This window comes from Parus major, chromosome Z, assembly GCF_001522545.3.
Source record: "Parus major isolate Abel chromosome Z, Parus_major1.1, whole genome shotgun sequence".
Taxonomy (NCBI): domain Eukaryota; kingdom Metazoa; phylum Chordata; class Aves; order Passeriformes; family Paridae; genus Parus; species Parus major.
Genome location: NC_031799.1, coordinates 17,914,871 through 17,925,310, shown reverse-complemented (window position 1 = coordinate 17,925,310; position 10,440 = coordinate 17,914,871). Strand labels below are relative to the sequence as shown.

At 37.8% G+C, this 10,440-nt stretch overlaps 1 protein-coding gene across 1 annotated transcript in view; it reads right to left on the bottom strand.

Moving 5' to 3' along the window:
- The window catches only part of RAB3C (RAB3C, member RAS oncogene family), a 134,254-nt gene that overhangs the window by 15,669 nt on the left and 108,145 nt on the right, over nucleotides 1-10,440 (bottom strand). Inside the window, 1 exon segment of the mRNA XM_015615013.2 lies at nucleotides 4,626-4,750. Coding sequence (XP_015470499.1) covers nucleotides 4,626-4,750 — 125 coding nt within the window.

The following is a 10,440-nucleotide window of genomic DNA, read 5'->3' as shown; positions in this document are numbered from 1 at the left end:
AGGAAGGAAGGAAGGAAGGAAGGAAGGAAGGAAGGAAGGAAGGAAGGAAGGAAGGAAGGACTTAATGGAAGAGATTACGCAAATGAGAAGAAAAAATATGGAGATAAGTTGTGTAGTTACACCTCTGAGGGGTAAAATTACTCTCTCTCTGAATGGCAAGATGTGGAGGCACACTGACATCACAGGCACTGCTGACCATGACACATATAATATTCAGAGGCCTTTGCAGGTTCTCTGAATACTGTGAGGGCTGGTTTCTGCTTCCCCTTGCAGAAGAGAATGTGAGAGCTCACACAGAAAGGCCTGTTTAATTTTGTTTTCTGACATTGAATGTTGGCTTCTAGGAGAAATAGCATGCCAGGATAAATTTAGAAAGCAGGCAAGTGAAACCTAGGGCATGCTTAGACATGATGAGTGCCCCCAGCCATGGTTGATCCTGGATGGCAAAGCATAAGGAGAACCTGGGAAATCAAAGAACACTTAATAAGTGATGTCTCTAATTAGCAGGCATGGCAGAATGTCCCAAATAAATGGAAAATCTATGTAAAACTGCATATGCAACTATCCATTCGCCTATGCAGTTACTCATACTCTATTCAGAGGTCTGTGCACACCTCTACCTGTTAATCCTTAGCTGGAATATAGATAACAATATCAACGTATCATACACACCATGAATAGGAGAACGACGACATCAAGTCATCAAGTGACATGTGAGTCATTTGTTTTATTTCTCTTCTGACAATTGATACCAAATTTTGTGAATGTATGAGTTTTGCTGAAAGGCACGAGAGCAATGTCTCAGAAAACTGTGTGAGTAATTCAGCCAGCAAGACTGCATACATTTTGCTTGTAAGAAATTCCAACTCTGTTTTACTAAAATGCTTTAAAGCATGTAAGTGCTGACTATATTTCTATTCACCCCATAGCCAATCTGTGTATTGCTCAGAACAAATATTTGTGAAGACAAAAAATATCATAAGAATTATATTCCATACCTCTTTTTAGTAATAAAATTTGTGAATTATTTGAAACTTCTTTATATGTAATTGCTATAATTACCAAATCAATATTAATCTTGCATTAATTATTTCTCTCTATTGTCTGGTTTGTGACATTCCTACACATTCTTGGAATGATATTGGTATAAGGAAAAGTTATGTGACTTTACTTGGTCTCATCTCTTTTAATTTCATTCTAACCTTAATCTTTTAATAATGCTATTGTGTTAAACAATCATGAACTGATTTATGAGTAAAACACTTTAAAATAGTACTGAATAGATTGATAAGGAATGACTAATGTATGTCTTTGTGTCTTTATGCCTGGAACAATTAAATATTCTGGGAATTACAATCTGGAGAAAAAAGGAGTATGACAGAGCTCTCTGAAACCCAGAGAGGTACAGAGCAGGTAACAGCAAACAATTTCACACTGTAAGAATATAACAGTGAAGAAAAACCAAATAAAACTATAAGGGAGCCAATTCAAAGGATATGTATATAACAGATAAACTGCATATTTAAAGGATGTTATGGGTGGTATGATTCTATATGGCTTTAAAGACATTATTCTACAAATCCACAGAAAAAATCAGAAAAAGCCTATTGAATATATATGTATTGCATTTGGCTCATGAGACCAACAAATGTAATTTGCTATGGTCAGAGAAAGTATCATTGCATGTTTGCCAGTACACATCTTTCACAAAACAGCTACTACACTGCTTTTAGCTATGATCCATGATGGTATTGCCAGTGTCATGCTATTAACAATAAATATTAAAAAAAAAAATCTTCAAAGCAAACAAGACAGATTCTGACCTCATAAACATGCCGTAATTTTCCTTCAAGGTCAGATCTGGCTTCCTAACTATTCCTTTATTCTTTTGTGGACTTTGAGTAATGCCATGAGAAAAGTATGGAGAAGTACCACAGGATACTTGAGCAGTTGAGCAGAACTCCTCCTACAGTAATGAGACCTATTGCTTGTTCATTTAAACCCCTTGTTTGGGTTACACTTGAGAAATAAGCTGGCACAGAAATTTAAATAAATTAATGATTACACCTTTTAATAAACTTTAAGCCCACACTTTTCAGAGTGGTCAGGAGCCAAAAGAAGGCCCCACTTTGCAATAACACTGTTCTCAATAGAACACCATGTTTCCCAGAGGGTTAAATGCCCAGTGCTCTTTTAGATCTCTTGAATATTCACCGCAGAAGGTCCATGTGTTCATTTTCTCAGTGACTTCAAATAAACAAGAGCTGAAAATAAAACCACACTTGAGAACAGAGGGTGTCACAGTGTAGTTTTTGTACAGCACTCATGAATTGTATTTGCTTGTGTCTGTGATCAACATTGAGTTCAAAGGGCCCACAGTTTTAAAATGTCTGGCTGGACAGAAAAATCTGTATTGTTATTTCTAAAACTTGTCTGTAAGAGATGTTATCAACTTACTGCTAGAGAAACAAAAGACAGTCCCATGTCTGTAACACAATGGGTGCCCTCCAAACCAGCCAGCAAGGCAGTGCACTTACTGCAGTTAAGGGAAAGGCTTTCTTTTGCTCTTTCTGACACCACCTCACCCCTGTCTCTGGGCAGATTTAAGAAATGATTGCAGCTGTACATGTAAACATTTGTGTGTGCAGTCTGACTACAGTAAATGACTGGATGAGAGACACAAGTTATTTAATATAATAATCTGCCCTTGAGATAGCCACAGGATATATATCTGAGAGAAGAAACCCCCTGAGTAGATAAATATGGAAATAGAGGATAATCTTCTTCCATAAAGATTGAATTTTAAACCCCAGGAGTTAGAATTTGCTTTAAAGCCTGAAACATGAGTTTTGATATCTATCTCATTACTCTTTTTTTTCTTTTTGTCAAGCATTGGTTATTACATCTGGGGATTATTGACTGCATAACATGCAGAATTCCTTCTTGTCTTGATAAATTCATGACCTTGGGGATGCCTTGTCAATTCACGGCATTAATTTATTTTTATTTTTTTTTAATAGGCATATGGTTCAAGGAATAGAAATTCAGATTTGTTACGTGACTTTAAAAAATCTTCAAATTCTATAGTGAAAATTTATGGTTGTTGCTAAGCGTTTCAGCACCTTGTCAAAATCTGTAGTAAAAGTATACAGTTATGTTTTTGGGGTCCATTTGTCCAATGAATGCATTTTCCTATCTCCTAGTACAATGAGTAAATATTAGAAACGGGAATAACAGATATAGAAAAAAATATATAAAAATATGACATGGTATTTGTGCAAAGATAAAGATCTGCTGTTAATTGTTTTGTTGTAAGGACTTGGAGAAACTCAGTTCTTCAAAAATATTGAAAAATTTTCTGGATATAACCTTCCATTAAATATTTCCTTTCCTTTCCTTCCAAGGACTAACTCATAAAATAAGTAATAATATAAATTATGTATTAGATATATATTATAATTAATTATAATCATTATATTAATTATATATTTTTAAATTTATTAAATATTGATACTTTGTTATAATTAACTCTAATTATCACATATTATAATATATATCATATTATATATAAATAATTAAAAAGTAATCTTTAATGTATTCTTTCAAGGAGTTCTTTTACACATATGCAACACCTATTAAGACAGGTGCAAAAGGAAGGTATGTTAGTCTGATAAAATTTTTTAGCAGGAAAGGTAATTGTACAAGTAGAAAAAAGTATGTTTTAAAAAACAAGGCCACTGACCTATGAATATGCATGACTTAAGAACCACCAGCATGAGATTAGATCCTCTCTTAAAACATCCTTTAATCTACCTACCTATACAGCAATAGTGACACGGAGATCTTGGTTACACATATTTTGACCAGACTGCACTTTTACCACACATATTTTTAAAAACAATAACAAATCCATGCCCATAATTTATGATTCCTGGACGTAAAATGACCTCTAACAATGCCAGAGTTTGATTTACACATCTGCTGAGCTTACTATCCAGAGATCAGAAAATTTGAAGGAAAAAAGAGGCTGTGTAGTAGTACTAAAATGATGCTCTTGAGATTTTCCATTAAAGTTTGGCCAGTGTCAGTTCAAAAACATTTCATGGTATGAAAAGATAACACTATTGTGTAGAAACAGAAACAACAAAGGTGCTCACAGCTTGGCAATTTTCTGTGTGTACAGAATTTGCTTCCCAGGGGGAGACTTTATGAAACAAGTTCATATCTACAGTTCTGTGAATGCACAGTCGATCAGTGGATGAAGTGTTAGCAGTGGGAGCTGAGTTGGACAGCAGCACATTTCTGTTTTGGATTATTGGTATTGCTAATCATAACCCAAATCTACTCAAGTTGCAAAAAGATCTAGTAAGCTTTTTCTGCAATTTCTCTCTTTTTTTTTATTTCCTTTTCGTTTTCCCTTTTCCTTTTTTTTCTTTCTTATTTACTTTTATTTACTTGTTTCCTTGCTCCCTATCAGAAAAGGCTGTAGAAATAAAAGGGAAGCAGTGTGTGACTATTCCTTTACAATGAGTATGTCATGTGTTTACAAGTACGGTAGCAATTAATGAAATTAATTTGTGCATTCTCACAAGCAATCACAAAGCTTTTGATGTGTCTTTTCTTACCAAGTTGCTCTGCTAAATGTTTTCCCCTCTCAGTGAAGATTACCCGCTCATCCTCCATGTCACATTTGTTGCCAACCAAAATAACCTGGGCATTATCCCAAGAGTACGTTTTGATTTGAGTTGACCTTAAAAGAGAAAGGGAGAGACAGGAGTCAAAGCAAAGCAAATTCCCCTTAAGTCAATTTCAAACATAGTTGTAAAAAGGCAAAAGAGACAATACTTACTTTGACAACTAGGGTAACATGATTCTGTTTAATCACAGATTTCAAATAAACTAAGTATTATCTGTCAGGTATTATTATTACTAAGACAATATCAACACAGGTTTTACTTCTGCTTGCTAAAAGTACTATTTTCCCCTGCCATCTACATTCTTTCTATACTTTTAGAAAGAAGAGATGGCTTTCTCTCATTCTCACATTTTCATACAAACCTTATAATCTGAAAACAGCTCTGAAAGAAAATCAGTAACATATTCATTTCTTATCTCTTACTTTTATGATCAGAATGTAAATTTAGCAGCAAAACTTAAAAAAATTTCAGAGCTAGTCTGTCCTCCTTCTGTTGCTTCTCTCCAGCACATTCCTCTGCAGGTATTTGATCTACCTTTTTTTAATACAATTGTGCATTAAACCATGGGAAGGGACTGAGTTTGAACTCTGATTTTCCTTCCATTTAAATTATACAAGCCTTAACCATAAGTGCAGCTGAATGGAAGTACCTGAGGCCTTGAAACACCATAAGGACCGTGAGTGCTGGTGGTGAAACAGCTTACAATGCTCTCTTTGAATGTGAGCAGATAATGGGTGACTTAGAAGCATACTCATGGTACCTCTCAGTTGCTGCCTGCCACTATTCTCAGATCTGCTCTGTAGAAAGAAAGCTGGTTACCACCTTCTGACTGGGGCAGTACCTACCCTTGAAGGTAACACAGGATACAGGAAACTTACTCCAAGCACTTATGCTTTCTTTGTATTGGACTTGTGACTATGTCTGGGATGTGGGTATCTCTTCTGTCTCCATATAATCAGTGGAGAGAGAAAAACACAGAGAGAATGCCTCTTTCTGCCAGCCTTTCCCACATCATTTCCTCCCTCCCTCCTTCCTTGAACAGTACAGGGTGCTTAGGAAAATGGCAATAGAATAGAAACTAACTTCTATAACTACACATTTATGGGAAGATGTCTTGGAAGCTGGTCTGCATAGGTACTGCATGGGTACATTCACTGGTGACCCCTTCTCATAACAAAGTCATGATCTCTACATATTGAGGCCCTGTCTGCAAACTCTTATGTTCAAAAAAAAAAGATCATGACCTAGTCTGACAATGGATTCTAGTGAAAGACAGAAAATGGATCAAATCTCTCCAGCTAGCTTTGCTTACTGCAAAACCAGAGGGATGGCCATGGGCAAAAACTGCTATTGTGACCCTGGGTCCAATGCCATTGCCTCCAGGTTCCCTGCATGAGTCAATGAACCTCTAGGCCATGTCTGATGGGTTTGCAGTGCCAAGCAGAGAAATTTAAAGAGAAGGATCACTGCCTTTAGGAATGTTTCAGTTTATCACAGTGACCAAAAAGAAGACAATGCAAGTAAGTCCCAGACATTTTGTGCTACAGATTGTTCCCTTGGGCCTGTCCTGATCTTTTCTTCAAGAAGTGGACACTGTGCTATTTTAAATGTTTTAATAGTAATTTGAGTAGGTGTAAGGTACTGTGATCAAAGAGAAGTCAGAGTTGCCCATACACTTATATTTTACCAAAGATACAATTTCTCAGAATAAAAGGACAACATGCATTCACTTTGGCAAAAATATCCTTTTGGAATCATGCTGAGTGGTTAAGAAAAGTGGTATTATTATTGTGTTTTTTAACCAGAACTACATTTGTCACCACAGCAACTTTGCAAGTATGAGTACTTCAAATGTCAGAGTATGTTAGTCCATTAAGGACTCTCAAAGGGCTTTGCTCTGAACAATTATTAGTTGGGAGCCAATTTACTCCCCTTATGTCAGCAGGAAATCAAATACATTTCAAAAGCAAAATATACAGTAAAGATATTAAGCTTTACAAAAGGAATTACTTACATAATCTGTAAAGTTGAAATAAACTGGTGAAGAAATACAGCCTTAAGGAAATATCGTCACACAACCCTAAAGAGCATTCATTCAGCCATGTTTTGCAGACTGCCTCTAGAGCTTTACATGAGTTTCTTTCATTAACAATATAAGGTTCTTCATTTTACTGCAGCCAGATGTGATTTTTTTTTTAATTCTACAACTACAAATGTCAGCATTCAAATTCTTCTCATTACCAAACCAACTTATTTTATCCACAGACATTTTTTTAATCTGTCTTGCTTTTGTCTCATCTTCTAGTCATATTTTTTTAAGTAACAAGAAGAGATCTTACAAACAAACCCAAAGGTTTACATTTTGCAAAAGACTCTGTAGTGCAAAAATATAACTGACTGAAAATTACTCAAATGTATTCACACCAAACACCACACCAGCAGAAGCTTGATTCAAAGGATATAATAGGCTTATCACTGATATGTTTTCTTTTAGACATATAGTATCACTATTGGCTTCTGTAGGTTTTGATTACCACAACTCTCCACTAAAGCAAACACATAGGTTACTTGGAAAAAAAAAGTTGTTTTGCTTGCATATATGGCCTATGAGGCTTCTGATTAAGCCAAAACACAAACAATGGTCCTTGTAAAGAACTTCAGCCTCAGGAAGACTGAAGACCTGAAAAGGCAAAGATGATGTTTGTAGTAAGCTGAAAAGGACAGTTCTTGTTCACTCTCAGTGACTTGGTGTATGTCAGTAGTAATTCATCCTGTAAATCTTTCCCTTTCTAGTTTTATGGTAGGTAGGCAATCTGCACCATGCTTGAATTTTTATCATGTATAGACTCCAGAGGGGCAGATTAATGGAGGAGTGCAATGATCCATTACTTTACATGATCAACACCATGCTTTTTCTCTCTGCACTGCAATTCTGCCCTATCCCTTGTTAGAAAACAGCACTTGCTGAATGCAAATAAAAGCAATTCTATTGGCTTATCTTAAAATGGTGACATCTTCAAAGAACTTCCCAGGCAATAGTGGCAGGGGGCCTGTGTGTGCTCTTGGTCAGCTTGCAAGGAATTCTGCACAGTGTGACGGAGTGGGGTTAAGGAACACACAGCCCCAGCTGGCTGAGGCAGCTGAGATGCTGGAAGCCAAGGTAGATAGCACAGAGCAATATGGGGGAGCTGCTCTTGATGTTACTGCTGTGGAGACCAGACTGCGCACATTAGATCAGGTGATAAAAGCTTATCTGTAGATCCAAAACAAACACAGAGAGATTATGGCAAGAGAGAGAGAGAGCCCAAATAATATCCTGGCACTGGCTGTCCTCAGGCCTATTGCAGGAAACATCAGATTATCCAAAGCCTATGTCTACTAGCCTGGTGGAGCAGGCGTGCACTAAAGAAGGTTACCAAATTAAGACTTAGAAACAGACTTGGACAGCACATCCAGTTCCCTTCCAGGGCTGTTCTAAGAAAGCCCCATTCCCACTGTACAGCATGAAACCCATCACTGCAAGTCAACACTGGAGGCTTATTCTGGCCCAGGTGCGAGAAACTGAGGAGACTGGGATCCAGGGGCAGCTACTGGGCAGATGGAGTTTATGAGCACAGGTGATGGAGGGAGCATCTGCACAGACACATATTCTCATGAGTGGACCTTGATGCTGCGCTGCTTCAGGGGAGCACTGTAAGGATGATGATGCACTTGGTGTTTGTGGGAGCGCTCTGGATGGTCCTGGGTGTTTTGGCTGCAATAAGTGTGTATATGGTCATGTGTACATGCATATATTTGTGTTGTAACTTTTTGAGTTATGTGTACGTGGCCTGCTGGGAATAGATCTTCAGCCTAAGTACTGCTTAGATCTCGCGTACAGAGCTCCAGCAGCCTCCCTCCTCTTAGTCAGATCCAGCAGGATATATTTTCCCCTGAGTTCAGGTTTAATTTGGCTGTGCCTGGGTAACACTGAACTGCATCCTGGAGAAACTCCTACAGAAGATAAACCTATTTGCTGCATTCAATATATTTCAGGTTGTACCCACTGCTGGCATACCTTGAATTTACTCCGAATATCTCTTCAGATGATCCCTTTTAACTAAAAATCATCTATGTCCAGGAAAAAATATTCAAATAACCTGCAATAATCTCTAGAATATTTTCACCCACAGACTGCATGGAAGGCAAGCAAACATACCTAGTAAAGACATGTCCATAGAGTAAGCATACCAGGAATATGAACTGTTACAGACAGTCTCAATCTGTTCTCTACTCTTTGGACCTCCAAAGTCCTCCAAGAATACTTCCCTACCATAGAGAGGCTTGTTTCTACAGGCTTTTTAGATTCATTATGTAGTAAGTCCCATGCACAAACAGCAAGAGAAACACCCTAACAAAAATGATCCAGAGGGGGCTATGTAAAATATTTATTCCAGCAAGTTCAGGAAACATGTACCTCTGATATTCTGATTCATGAAAGGAGTACTCAATGAACTAGGGTGCATCATCTTGCCAGGAAAAATAAATTTAAAAACCTAAACCTATGGAAAAAACTTCATACAAACCAAAACCAAATTAAAGAAACCTCTAGCAAATTGGGGAGGGTGGTGTGCGTGTGTATGTTAAAGTTACTGTTATATTGAGTCTACTGATTAATACTTAAAATTCTCCCATCTTTGTCTACAGCATGATGACTGCAAACTCCATTAGATGAATTATTTGAGGTCACAGTGAAGTGGTGGGATCTGAGGTGGAGCCCACGTTATCTATTCTTTCTGTTTATTTGGTGAGAGACAGTATTAGAGAAGCAATTATGAGTTTGAAAAGGTTTCCAAAAATTTTTGGTGTTCCCAGATGAACTTCCTGTCTTTATTTGCTAGTGTGCCAAGTGTCCATGCCTCTATGAGCAGGAAGGGTTGCTCTCCAGCTTTTCAGGAGACATCATTTTCCTTCTGTAATTGAAGCAAGGAAAGGTCTCCTTCCTCCTTTTCCCAGTCCCCATGTGATGTGGGAAGACACACCACTGCCCTCTCCAACGCCTTATACAGATAGGCACGGTAAGGGGAAACTCTGTCATTCACATATTTTCAGAAGATGGGATCATGCCACGAATCCTTTCCCACCCTCATTGTCTGTGAGGAGTTCTGACACACTTCCCAATCAGGCCAGCTTTTACATAGTCTAAAGTCTCCTTCATATACAACCAAGTGTTTATTCTACACTTCAGTGTACACCACAGGCTCCTTTCTTTTTCCCATGCCCTCTGTGTCTCCTAAATATGTCTCCTCTTACTATCTCCAGAAATACAGATAGGTTACGTGCCTTAAGAATGCCCCAGCATCTTGCAGTTTACCTATCTCCCCTCTCTCTCAAGCTTATCTTTCGGATGTGATGAAGATGGGGTATATGTAAGATTATTCTGTATGGCACATTACATGACTGCAATGCTCAGTCTTGATGGCCATTTGGAATCTGGCTCTGTACCAGTTGCTCTGCACTGGGTGCTTAGACCTTGCTGCAGGCAGGGCAGGGAGACAGGTGGCCTCAGGCTTTTCATCTGTTCTCCAGTAAATAATCTAGTATTAGTGGGAGACAAGCCATTCAAAATACATAAACCTACCAACCAAAACCCCAACTCAGCTCTCTGACTGGGATTATGAAGTTAGTACTAAGGTAAAAAATTTGAAGCAGTCTTAGCAAAAACAAGACAAAGGGTCTTGGTGTGCTGGAATACTAAACTTTT